The following is a 14006-nucleotide window of genomic DNA, read 5'->3' as shown; positions in this document are numbered from 1 at the left end:
AGGGAGAAGCAGACTCCCTGCCAAGCAGGGAGCCTGATGCGGGACTCGATCCCGGGACTCCAGGATCATGACCTGAGCCGAAGGCAGTCGCTTAACCAACTGAGCCACCCAGGCGCCCCGAAGGCATACTCTTAACCGACTGAACCACCCAGGCACCCCGGGATGTTTGAGGAACAGCTGGAACATGTGTATCTAAAGCAAAGTTGAGAAGAATATTAGATGAAGTTGTAGAGGTCAGTAGGGCTAAAATATTTAGAGCTGTACTATACAGTACAGTAGCTATGAGCCACATATAGTTATTGAGCACTTGAAACATGGCTATTTTGAATTAAGAAACACTGGATTTCTAAGACTTAGTACCCCCAAAAGAATGGGAAATATCTCCTTATCACATTTTTATGTTGATATATGTTGAAGTAATATTTTGGACTTACTGAGTTAAATAAAATATTTAAATTAACCTTTTTACTTTTTAAAATGTGGCTACTAAAAATTTAAAAACTATAAATGTGGCTCATATTTCTCTTGGACAGTGGTGGTTTAGATTCTTAAATCCGTGGAAAGACATTCTGATTAAGTGTGATACATTAAAAAAAAAAACATTAGGCAGAGGAATGAAATGGTAAATTGTGCTTTTAAAGGATCACTCCACTCAGGTTATTCTATGGAGAATAGATAATAGAGGACCAAGTAAAAACAGGGAAACCAATTAGGAGGCTATTGCAGTATTCTAGATAAGAAATGATAATAATGGTAAAGATGGTGAGAGCATTTTTTAAGCTAAAATTAAGTCAGTGCTAAACTGACTTTTTAATGTTTGGTTAATGGCTATGAAGGAGAATGCAACCAAAGATGATTCCAAGTTTTCAGTCTTGGCTGATTTGGACAGTGATAATATTTACTAAGTTTTGAGAGAAGTGGGGGTAGAGAAGTAAAGGTTTGGTTTTGATTTATTATTTTTTAATAAAATAAACTTTATTGAGGTACAATATAATGTACTGAAACCTTCGTAAAATCTAAGTGTAGCTCAGTTTTCCCAAAGTGAACTCACCCAGGTAAGCATCTCTCAGATTAAAAAAACAAAACAAAACAAACACTATCGTGGTAGCTCCCACTTGTGCGCATAACTCCATAAATTAGTAGTGGTATTCATTGCAATTTAAAGTACCAGAGCTATAGGCTTTTTACATTGTGCCCTAGAATTGAGAAACTCGGACGATTATCAAAGATTGTGTCTAAAAGGTTATGGGTAATTAGGGATTTTTCTAACCTATCATAAATTATGCCTGGTTTTGTTTTAAGATTTATTAAGAGAGAGATTGTGAGGGGGAGGGTGGAGGGAGACGCAGACTCCCTGCTGAGCAGGAAGCCCGATGCAGTACTATCTGATCCCAGAACCCTGGGATCATGACCTGAGCCGAAGGCAGACGCTTAACTGACTGAGCCATTCAGGCACCCAAATTATGCCTGGTTTTCAAGAACACAGTACTGTATGTAGGAAATTAGCTGTAATTATAAACAATCTGGTATGTTTGGGACAGTATTTTTTATACTATAGTACTCATTGTAAGAATAGTATAGTACTCATGTAAGAATAGAAATCTCCACCTTTGGCATTGTGGTTAAATAAGTAGTTATATAGGTTTTTTGGGGGGAAAATAAATCGTTAAACTTTCTCTTCTCTTCCTCTACCCCCAAAAGTAGAAATTTTAAGAAGGCCTACAAAAATTATTTAAAAGATAAAGGAGGGACGCCTGGGTGGCTCAGGCAGTTAAGCGTCTGCCTTCAGCTCAGGTCATGATTTCAGGGTCCTAGGATCAAGTCCCTGCTCAGCAGAGTCTACTTCTCCCTCTGCCTCTCCCCACACTCATGCTCTCTCTCTTTCTCTCGTAAAAATAAAAGATAAAGAATAATCAGATACTAAGTTTTTAAGAAAGTTTCCTCAGATTTATGGATTGAACATATTCTCAGTTTCAAGTGTGCAGGAGTTGAGATTCTGTACAAGTAAAAACAATGCAGCAAACTTGGCAAGGTACTAAAATTGCTAAGTTTTTTTTTGTTTTCTGTAAGGCTGGGCTACAGGAGGATTGAAAGTTTAGCTTTTTTGCTTTTGTTTCATGTGAAACAAATTTTAGTATCCATTATTTCTATTAGAAATAAAAAATGGAGTAGTCATGAGAAAATGGTATTTTCCCCCCTTTCTCGTGCAATAATGCCAAAAGTTGAATATACCAACACTTGGGCTGAATTTTAATGCAGTATATCTTTTTGAATGCAATATATCTTTTATGTAATTTAATCCCTAATTCACATAATCAGCATTAAATGAATGAATACATACCTACATTTTTCAAATTGCTGGTGATCTGGGCAGAGTATTCCGATTTGTAGTTTGTGGGTTGTGTAAAATTGATAAGGGGTGGTGACATAAAACCTACATGTGTGACGAAATTGTGTAGAACTAAGTAAATACACAAGTACTCAGATGAGTGCCAGTAAAACCGGGAAATGTGAATGGGATAAAGGATTGTATCAGCATTGTTCTGCTTTTACGCTACAGTTGTGCTCTTATATAAGTTTTCTAAAATGTTACCGTTGGAGGAAACTGGCTAAAGTACATACTATCGTATTATTTCTTACAATCTACAGTGACTCTACGGATATCTCTAAAAATTGGTAAAGAGAGGACTCTATTTAGGATGGAGAGTATAGATTTTTCACAACTTCGCTGGACTTAAAATATCACACACTGCTTGTAGAGCTATCAGCTTAGATATAATAATTTTGAATGAACAGAAAATAGCCTCATATGTAGTGTTGTGATTTTACTCAGAATGGGAAGCTGCCATATATTATCGTTAAAATATCCCACTTTCTTCCTTGATGATTTATTTTTGGTATTTTCTAGGATTTTAATGTTTTTCTTTTTAAAACACCATTTTAATCAAAACTCTCCTTTTTGTTTTCAATGAGCGAAAGGATTGGATTAGTCTGCCCTTGATTTTTCTCTATTTAAAGGTAATCTGCTTGAGTTCACTAATCATATAGACTTAATACAGTTTTCTGTTTGGGTAGCAATCTATATTCAGTGGTTAAAATAGAATTTTTTTTTTAAAGATTTTATTTATTTATTTATTCATGAGAGCCAGAGAGAGAGAGAGAGAGAGAGAGAGGCAGAGGGAGAAGCAGGCTCCCAAGGAGCAGGGAGCCCGATGCGGGACTCGATCCCAGGACCCTGGGATCATGACCTGAGCTGAAGGCAGACGCTTAACCATCTGAGCCACCCAGGCGCCCCTAAAATAGAATTTTTATTATATTATGGCTAAGGTTTTTCTTTTGTGTCTTTTGTTTCACAAAATGCAATCTAATCTCTAAAGAAAAAAAATCCTTGTTATTTATGTAATGGAAGTAAATATCAAAGTAAGTTCAAACTACATTTCTAATTTGTGTTCCAGGGTTTTTTCCCCTACAAATTTATAAGAAATTTTTGCTGTTTTGGTCTGTTTGCCTAAAACTCTATTTTGTTCATAGATTGAAGTATTGGAGCCATGGGAATAAAGGTTCAGCGTCCTCGATGTTTTTTTGACATTGCCATTAATAATCAACCTGGTAAGAAAATTAATGTTCCCATGTAACATTTATAAATGAATATTTAATATTTTAAATTAGTAAAGTATAAATGAGCTTCCTTCTTTTTCAGCTGGAAGAGTTGTCTTTGAATTATTTTCTGATGTGTGCCCCAAAACATGCGAGAACTTTCGTTGTCTTTGTACAGGTTTGTTGACATTTTTATTTATTTATTTATTTTTTATTTATTATTTTTTTAAAGATTTTATTTATTCATGAGAGAGAGAGAGAGAGAGAGGCAGAGGGAGAAGCAGGCTCCCAAGGAGCAGGGAGCCCGATGCGGGACTCGATCCCAGGACCCTGGGATCATGACCTGAGCTGAAGGCAGATGCGTAACCATCTGAGCCACCCAGGCGCCCTGTTGACATTTTTAGTTGGCCTAATAGTAGTCCCATTTGACTATGGTTTTAATTTTTTTATTTAACATATTTTAATTTTCTCCAGATTATGTACCATTGACCAAGATGTGAAAGTAGTATTTATTTATTTATTTAGAGTGTGAGCGGGGATGGGGGAGCAGAGGGAGAGAGAGAGAGATTCTTAAGCAGCAGAGCCCAATGGGGGGGGTCAATCCCATGACCCTGAGATCCTGACCTGAGCCAAAACCAGGAGTCGGGTACTTAGCTGAGTAAGCCACCCAGTCACCCCGTGAAAGTAATTTTTAGAAATACTACTTGTAATGGGCTTTTATCTGAGATTGATTTCTAAATTTCTACACTCTCCAGAAAAACATGGATGGTTTTTAAGTGAATTTAAAAAAAAGAAATTCCTGAGGGGAGTGAAAATTTTATAGATTAAAGACTACATAGTTTAAAAGAGGTGTATTTTACAGAGAATAGTTTTCATCATTAATTTTGCTTTAATACTGCTTCCTTGATTTTCTTTCTACTAAATGGCCTACTAATTTTTTTCTCTGTAGGTGAAAAGGGGACAGGGAAATCAACTCAGAAGCCATTACATTATAAGAGTTGTCTTTTTCACAGAGTTGTCAAAGATTTTATGGTTCAAGGTGGTGACTTCAGTGAAGGTAAGAAAATCATGTATGCTTTGTTAAGTATCCTAGATCTTAAAGTCTCTAGAAATACTCAAATAGACAAAAAGAAGGAAGCACATAGGAAATAATTTTACTTTGGATGCATGAAGTAATTTCAGAAATTTGCTTCTGAATAAAAAACACCATTCATCTCTTAGTAACCTATCAGTATGTGTGTTTCGTCTTGTCAAAACTAGTAATCCTTAACTACAATATAGGTTTTCCTATACTTTTATTATTTATCTTCCGTTATTTTTAAAGATTTTTATTTATTTGTGAGAGAGGGGGCGCACAAGCAGGGGGAGCGGCAGGCAGAGGGAGAAGCAGGCTCCCTGCTGAACAAGTCCAATGTGAGACTTGATCCCAGAATGCTGGGATCATGACCTGAACCTAAGGCAGATGCTTAACTGCAGGCGCCCCTAGTTTTTACCTATACTTTTAAATTGTAAAAACAAACTGTATTTTTAAAGGTGATTTGAAAAAAATCTAATTTTTGTTCAAAGGTCTACATAATCATTAGAATCTGAATGTTCTTTTTTCTCACATACCTTAATAGGCTTTGTCACATTTTTGCTATTGTATTGAAGGGGAAAGAAAGTAATTTGGGATCTTGTCAATATTGAGTTTAAATTAATATCTTTTATGATATGCTGTGAATCTTTGAGTATTTTTGATTCAAAATCATTTGAGCACCTACTTTGTAAGAAATATTTAGGGGGTACATTCGACGAGATTACTATCTTGAGAGTTTGAGTCGTGTTTTTCTTTCTTAGGAAATGGACGAGGAGGGGAATCTATTTATGGAGGATTTTTTGAAGGTAAAGATATTTACATTTACATTGTATTTTTAATGTTTTCTATATTATTTTATTTGTCTCTATTGAATCAGGATTATTAAACAGTATACTAATATCCAACTACAGTGAATCTGAAAGTTAATTTTCTTGTGAAAAATTTTATGTGATTTTTCTTACAGAGGTAGGATTTTTTGTGTGTTTAGGACATTAATACATCATGTTATCTGAAGGATTTCAATGATTTATAATAAACTCTTGGAATTATAGTACTAGAATGGGAACTTCCATAGCTTAATCTTAATTTTTATTAAAAGAGATTTAGCAGTGTTTCATAGTAACAATATCCACATGTTTAGTGGGTCCATTTTTCTATGCACTTTTTGAAAAAAACTCTTTAATATATTAAACTTTGGCTATAATGTTTTTCTCAACTTTAAGTTTTCTCTTTGGAATTTTTTATTGATGTGAAGATCATTTGAAAGACTATAAACATGTGAATGTGGAAATAATTTCATATTTCCCATCTTTCACATTAGGGATTAAGTGAAATTTTGTTTCACATTCCACTTGCGTTCTCATATTCTAATCCAAGATTGGAAGGCAAGCTACTCTACAATAAATGATGCTATGGCAGAGATTAAGTTAATGAGTGCCTCTCTGTGTTTAATATAGGATATGTGCCTTTTTGTGCTCAGAAATGAAACAGATGAAATGTAAAAATCCTATCTGGTTTCTTTCTCTTGCTTTTTAAGGAACATTTTATTTTTTGCTTGAATGATCAAAGTTGTGTTTTTTCAAAAAAAATATAAAAGACAAATGCAAATGGAAAGAAAGGGGGTTGATAATAGTATTTGGATTTATGGCAAGGGATTGAAAATTAGAAATATTTTAATCTAAAAAGATGGGAGAGGGAGTTGGTTAATACTTGATTTTCTCTTCTTTTAACCTGACTTTTATCTAAATTTTGCCTGGTGCTAAAGAGCACATGAACAAAAGAGATGAAGAGTGAAAATGAAACCTTTTTGGAGGTTATACCTGTAATGTAACTAAAAACTTTGCTTTTCTGTAGATGAGAGTTTTGCTGTTAAACACAACAAAGAATTTCTCTTGTCTATGGCCAACAGAGGGAAGGATACAAATGGTTCACAGTTCTTCATGTAAGTATGTATGCCGTGATTATTTAAAATAAGCCTTTTTTGGTGTGTCATTTCTCATTGATCACTAATAGGGGGATCCATAAAGGGGAAAATTTTTGAAGGAAGGAGAACAATGAATTGTTGAAGAGAGCAAAATTATTGAAAGGAAATTGAACTGTATTACTAAAGTTTCAAAATGATAAAGACTTGTCAAAAGGGCACAGGAGCCAGCCTGAAGGAGTGAGGTTCCCACTGGCCAAATTAGAACAATTTGAGCATCAAAATAAATAATGATAGTATCAGACTATCAAATAAAATAGAAACCCAGGAGCCCATACAGCTATGAGTAATAAATGAATAAATAACAAGGGAGAAGGAAAAGCTTGTTTCTCTTTTTTTTTTTTTTTTAAGATTTTATTTATTTATTTGACAGAGAGAGACGCAGTGAGAGAGGGAACACAAGCGGGGGGAGTGGGAGAGGGAGAAGCAGGCTTCCCGCCGAGCAGGGAGCAGGGAGCCTGATGCGGGGCTCGATCCCAGGACCCCGGGACCGTGACCTGAGCCGAAGGCAGTTGCCCAACCAACTGAGCCACCCAGGTGCCCCGGAAAAGCTTGTTTCTTAGTAGAATGTCAGCTAGTAATGTAAAAGGAATGATAGAAAAGTCACCATTTTCCATTCATCTCAGTAATGATTGATTGAAGAAAGAATTATCTATTTAGAGGGTAAACTTAATAATAAACAGGATATTTACGGAGTATCTCCTTATAAATTACTTGATTACAAAGAGTAAAATACAATTGATCCTCATTATTAAGAGATTCTATATTTGTGAATTCATGTACTCCCTAACATTTGTTTATAGCCCCAAAGTCAGTACTGTTAATCCTTTCCAATTTTGACCCCCCAAAAATTTTGACCAGGGCTCTTGTCAACAATGCATATTTTTGGGGCGCCTGGGTGGCTCAGTCGTTGGGCGTCTGCCTTCGGCTCAGGTGGTGGTCTCGGGGTCCTGGCATCAAGCACCACATCGGGCTCCCTGCTCAGCGGGAGCCCTGCTTCTCCCTCCCCCACGCCCCCTGCTTGTGTTCCCCCTCTTGCTGTGTCTCTCTGTCAAATAAATAAATAAAATCTTTAAAAAAAAAATTAAAACAGTGCATATTTTTTATCATGTCCTATGGGTACAGATTTGGTCTCCTCTTCATTAGCTTTAAACTCTCCTACTCTCGAGAGGAACTTAATCTGTAAGCACCATATAGATTATTCCAGTGTTTTACTGTTTCATATTTGTAACTCCTTTTTTTTTATTAAAGATTTTATTTGTTTATTTGACAGACAGCGAGAGAGGGAACACAAGCAGGGGGAGTGGGAAAGGGAGAAGCAGGCTTCCCGCGGAGCAGGGAGCCCGATGTGGTGCTCGATCCCAGGACCCTGGGATCATGACCTGAGCCGAAGGCAGATGCTTAACGACTGAGCCACCCAGGCACCCCTGTAACTCCCTTCTTTAACAGTGAGAAACTTGGCTCCCATTATCTTCAAAATTTCTACCTATTTGCTGAATCCTAGAATAAAAATTCACCGTTCTATACTGCTATGAAAAGTAACCTACTAACTAGAGTTACTGTTTATTTATAGTTATTTTTGGTTTTAGATTGAGGGTATGTAGTTAAAATAACTGTTTAAAAGTGACTTGGGCGCCTGGGTGGCTCAGTCATTAAGCATTTGCCTTCAACTCAAGTCATAGTCCCAGGGTCCTGGGATCGAGCTCCGCGTCGGGCTCCCTGCTCGGCAGGAAGCCTGCTTCTCCCTCTCCCACTCCCCCTGCTTGTGTTCCCTCTCTAGCTATGTCTCTTTCAAGTGGATAAAATAAAACCAAAATAAAATAAATAAAAATAAAAGTGACTTGGGTTAGTACATTTTGTTGTGAATTTCTTGTGGTTTTGTGACTCAAAATATGTTAGGTTCATTTGTTTATGATTATATTTTGTTCTCTCACCTTGTTTTGATTTGTTTTTTGTGTTTTTGGTTTTGTGTTTGTTTATAAAACATTGTGTGATTCAAAAAGAATGCCTCTGAAAGTATCACTCCCACCTAACTCTTCACCCTCATTGACATTACCCATTTTTTCATCCCATTTCCACCCATCCATTTTAGTAACCAGCCTCATTAGATTCTGGTTTATCTTCCTGTATTTTTTTTTTAAGATTTTATTTATTTATTTGAGAGAGAGAATGAGTGGTGGGGAGGGGCAGAAGTGGGGAAAGAGAATGAGAGAGAAGCAGACTCACTGCTGAGCGGGGAGCCCAATGAAGGGCTTGATCCCAGGACCTGGATATCATAACCTGAGCTGCAGGCAGACTTTAACCAACTGAGCCACGCAGGCACCCCTTCCTGTATTTCTCTTTATAAAAATAAACACAGGTACATATATATTTCCTTATTTTCCTTTCTTACATGGTAGACAGCATATACCATATACAATGTTTTGCTCTTTTCACTTAGCAGTATATCCTGGAAGTCACTCCATATCAGCTCATAGAGATCCTTTTCATTTGTTTTTGCAGCTGCATAATGTGGTGTGAATCTGTTCTAGTTCGTTCAACCAATTTCCTTTGTGGGGATTTTTCTGATTATTTAAATGAAAACGATTTATATCATGTTGGTTGTAGAAAAAGAACACAGATAAAAAGAAGGAAAACATTCCCATCCCCCGGGTATCATTCTCAGCAATAAAAATGTAAGCTAAATGTTGCATATAGGGATGTCTGGATGACTCAGTTGGTTAAGCGTCTGCCTTTGGCTTAGGTCATGATCCCAGGGTCCTGGGATCAAGTTCCGCATTGGGCTCCTCGCTGAGCGGGGAGCCTGCTGCTCCCCATGCTGTGCTCTTTCTCTCTGACAAATAAAAATCTTAAATAAATGTTGTATATACTGTTTAATCAACTTTTGGATACAGTATAAATCTCTGCACATCACGAAGTATTAATTAACATTTTAATAGCTATATGTGAATCCATTGTTTGAATGTATTATGCTAATTTTTAAACATTTGACTTGTTTTTTGGTTTTCACACTGCCTCATTGAACATTGTTGTACCTGTTTGATGCATTTTTAATTATTTTACATAAGCTGCTAAGAGTTTACTTAGTGAAATGTTCACACATTGTTTTTTTGAAGATTTTATTTATTTGAGAGAGAACACAAGCAAGGAGGAGGGGCCCAAAGGAGAGAGAGAAGCAGATCCCCACCCACCCACCCCACCCCCCGCTGAGCAGGGAACGTGACAGGGGAACGTGACAGGGGCTCGATCCCAGAATGCTAGGATCATGACCCAAGCTGAAGACAGACGTTTAACTCACTGAGCCCCCCAGGTGCCCCTTTTTACACATTTTTAAGCCTTTCCATGTATATTGCTACTGTACTCTGATATCAGCACTATGCAAAGTGCCAGTATTACCAGATTCTCAACAACACTTAGTATTACCATTTGTTTCCCCTTTTTTTTTTAAAGAAAAATCCTTCCTGTGCTAACCAAAATCTCTCTGTTAAGTTTATGTAATCCTTCATGTATATTTTCAGAATCTTCCCTCTATATGTTTTTTTCCTTATCTCTTAATTTCTAGGTTGCCCTTGTTTAATTTGTTTTATTGTTTTTAAAGGAGAAAACTTCAGTTTTTACTCTTAAATTATTGTGGCAATGTATATGATATAAAATTTGCCATTTTAACCATTTTTAAGTGTATAATTTAATGGTATTGATTATATTCACAGTACTATGGAGCTGTTACCACTGTATCCAAAACTATTTCATTGTCCCAGAAACTAACCCATTTCTTTTTACCCTTAGTCCCTGGTAACCTCTATTTTCTGTCTTTATGAACTTGCCTGTTCTAGATATACAAGCAGAATCATACAATATTTGTCCTTCTGTTTCGAGCTTATTTTATTTAGCCTGTTTTCAAGGTTCAACCATGTCGCATGTATCAGAATTTTGTTCCTTTTTATGGATGAATATACTCCATTATATGTACATACCACATTTAGTTTAGTGGACATTTGGGTTGTTTCCACCTTTTGGCTACTATGAATAGTGCTGCAGTAAACATTGACATAACCATATTTGTTTGAGTCCCTTCTCAATTTTAGGTATATACATAAAAGTGGAATTGCTGGATCATATGGTAATTCTATATTTAGTTCTGTGAGGAGCCACTGAACTGTTTTCCACAGTGGTTGCATCATTTTACATTCCTACCAGCACTATACAAGAGTTCTAGGGTTTTATTTGTTTTGTTTTGTTTTGTTTTTAAAGATTTTATTTATTTATTCAACAGATAGCACAAGCAGGCAGAGTGGCAGGCAGAGGGAGAGGGAGAAGCAGGCTCTCTGCCGAGCAGGGAGCCGGAGATGGGGCTCGATCCCAGGACCCCAGGATCATGACCTGAGCCGAAGGCAGCCGCTTAACCGACCGAGCCACCCAGGCGCCCCCAAGAGTTCTAGTTTTTTTACTCATCAATACATTTTTTTTCTTTTTCTTACCAATCTGAGAATGACCATGAAAACAGAGGAGTATTGGTTTAGGGGTTACAAGTAAATTCTAGTGAGCAAGTGAACTTGGCAAATACAGTATCTGAGGCAAAGATAGACTAAATCTGGATGCAAGTTTTATATATATATATATATATATATACACACACACATATATATATACACACACACACTGAATGTAATATGTAATACAAATACCTATATCGTATACACATAGGTTTTTAACATCTCTAGATGGTTTAAGCAAGTTCAGGTGAGCATAGCTGTTAGAGTCAGAAAACAATAATAGGTTAGTTTTAAAAGCAAGGTGATCTTGTAAAAATACATGTACATGTTTCAGCTTTTTCCATTAGTATTGTGTGGGCTTTAACCAAAGGTTAGCTTAAATTGTGTTCCTTCTTCCAAATTTCTAATGCCTTTTTTGATTAGATTCTTTAAAATAACAAATTATATACAGTGCCCATCTTCAGTCTGTTACAGCAGTATGTCTTCAGAGCTACTCAGATACCAGTCTTCTTAACTATAGGGCTTTAAGGTTGGTGTGGAGTGGAAAAAGGATTTTAAAAAATTACTTCATTTGTTGGACTTTTGCTTACTTTGAGTTTGGTCCAAAGTTTTTTGCTTGTTTGTTTGTTTTAAGATTTTATTTCTTTATTTGACAGAGAGAGCACAAGCAGGGGGAACAGCAGAGGGAGAAGCAGGACCCTGGGACCATGACCTGAGCCAAAGGCAGACGCTTAACCAACTGAGCCACCCAGGCGTCCTGAGTTTTGTCCCAAGTTTTAATCCAGATCTCTTTCTTCATTGTGAAGTTTCTTTGTTTATCAGGGGTAAAAAGCTCAAAAGTCTTTAGGTCTTAGGCAAGTAACATAAGCAAATAAAGCCTGCCGGGATAAGAATCTACACTATTAATCCCTGTATTAAGAAGACAGGGATAATCAGCCTGACCCATTATTGCCACATGCCAGGGGCCATACCTTCCAGCTTTCCAATAAAGGTCTGAAATCTGGATTTTTATGTGAAAGTATCCAAAGTTTTGAATCTTGGCAGCTAATTGGAAATTTTATAAACACAGTAAGGACCATTTCTTCTCTGGTCCAACAGAACATGTATGAGGGCCATCTGAATATTATCCACAGGGAGTACGTTTCAAGACCCCCTAATGAATGCCTGAAACTACAGATAAAAGTTTAATTTATAAATTAGGGATAGTAAGAGATTAATAGCAATAGTAATAAAATAAAACAATTATAATAATACACTGTAACAAAGGTTACGTGAATGTGGTCTCTATGAAAATATCTTACTGCACTCATCCTTCTTGTGATGAAGTGAGATGATAAAATGCCGACGTGATGAAAAGAAGTGAGGGGTGCCTGGGTGCCTCAGTCAGTTAAGTGTCTGCCTTCAGCTCAGGTCATGATCCCGGGGTTCTGGGATCGAGCTCCACATCAGGCTTCTTGCTCAGTGGGTAACCTGCTTCTCCCTCTCCCTTGGCCTGCCTCTCCCCCTACTTGTGCTCTGTCAAATAAATAAATAAAATTTTTTTTTTAAGATTTTATTTATTTATTTGACAGAGAGAGAGAGACAGCGAGAGAGGGAACACAAGCAGGGGGTGAGGGAGAAGCAGGATTCCCCCTGAGCAGGGAGCCCAATGTGGGGCCCGATCCCAGGACTCTGGGATCATGACCTGAGCTAAAGGCAAGACACTTAACAGCTGAGCCACCCAGGTGCCCCAAATAAGTAAAATCTTTAAAAAAAAAATGAAGTGAGGTGAATAACAGGCATTGTGACATAGTATTAGGCTACTATTGAACTGACAGTATGTGAGATGGAGGATTATTTGCTTCTGGACTGCGAATGACTGAAATTGACTGTTGGTGACTGAAACAGTGGAAAGCAAAACCATGGATAGGGGATTGACCTATGCTTTAACTGTTTAAAATGTTAAGATTGAAAAACACTACTGTTAAACCTATGAACTGGTAGAATCTTGATAAATTATGGTCTGTCCATACAATAGAACATTATACAACCATAGAACTTTATACACCTGTGAATATTCAGTAAGAACCCAGTCACATGCAAGAAACATAGATGGATAGAAATGACACCAAAATGTTTAATTACATATAAAATTTCAAGAATGAGTAGGTCTTAATTTTTATGATCAGAATAAGTCTTTGAAATATATTATGTAAAAAGCATCTTGCATTATTTCTGACTACTTAAGGTTAATCTAGTAAGATTCTATTATGTTAAAATAGCATCTGATTTCTTTGCAACTTTATTTCCAATGCAGTTATTTTCTTTTCCTTTTTAGAGCTGCTAACTTTGTTTTTCTCTTACTTTGTTTTTATTCCATCTGATGACTTCCAAAGAACAACGAAGCCAACTCCTCATTTAGATGGGTAAAGATTATTTTAATTTATTTTATGACCATTTTAAATTAATGTTAAAATTAAAAGCTGTTATTGATCATCTTATAATTGACTCTTTAGGCATCATGTTGTTTTCGGGCAAGTGATATCTGGTCAAGAAGTTGTGAGAGAGATAGAAAACCAGAAAACAGATGCAGCTAGCAAACCATTTGCTGAGGTGCGGATACTCAGTTGTGGAGAGCTAATTCCCAAATCTAAAGGTAAGAACAAGTGCATATTTCTGATAATGCTTATGCATACAAAACAAGCAGAGACATTCTAAATAGTTGGCATGAAATTTATATTAATGTGAATATAAATATGAGGCATTTGTGTTTTCTAAAAGTGTTTTATCTTCATATTTTGTTCATTTACCATGGAATCACTTATTTTCTTGTTACTTGCCATAATTTATCCTTCCACTTTGTTTTTTTTGTTTTGTTTTT

The 14006-nt window shown here is 36.5% G+C and overlaps 1 protein-coding gene across 4 annotated transcripts in view; it reads left to right on the top strand.

The window, feature by feature from the left end:
* Positions 1 to 14006, top strand: part of PPIG (peptidylprolyl isomerase G) — a 53232-nt gene that overhangs the window by 13745 nt on the left and 25481 nt on the right. For all 4 annotated transcript variants that reach the window (XM_025853449.2, XM_073882834.1, XM_025853473.2 and 1 more), the window contains 7 exons: positions 3532 to 3609; positions 3701 to 3775; positions 4547 to 4654; positions 5434 to 5478; positions 6527 to 6614; positions 13522 to 13551; positions 13642 to 13781. In XM_025853449.2, the coding sequence (XP_025709234.1) occupies positions 3549 to 3609; positions 3701 to 3775; positions 4547 to 4654; positions 5434 to 5478; positions 6527 to 6614; positions 13522 to 13551; positions 13642 to 13781 (547 nt within the window). In that variant the 5' untranslated portion in view covers positions 3532 to 3548. The remainder of the gene's footprint in view (positions 1 to 3531; positions 3610 to 3700; positions 3776 to 4546; positions 4655 to 5433; positions 5479 to 6526; positions 6615 to 13521; positions 13552 to 13641; positions 13782 to 14006) is intronic.

The sequence above is a fragment of the Callorhinus ursinus genome, unplaced genomic scaffold, assembly GCF_003265705.2.
Source record: "Callorhinus ursinus isolate GAN/ISIS: 27379988/994484 unplaced genomic scaffold, GSC_fseal_2.0 scaffold2, whole genome shotgun sequence".
Lineage (NCBI taxonomy): Eukaryota > Metazoa > Chordata > Mammalia > Carnivora > Otariidae > Callorhinus > Callorhinus ursinus.
Note: the sequence above shows the minus strand (reverse complement) of the source record. Positions and strands in the feature narration are given on the sequence as shown.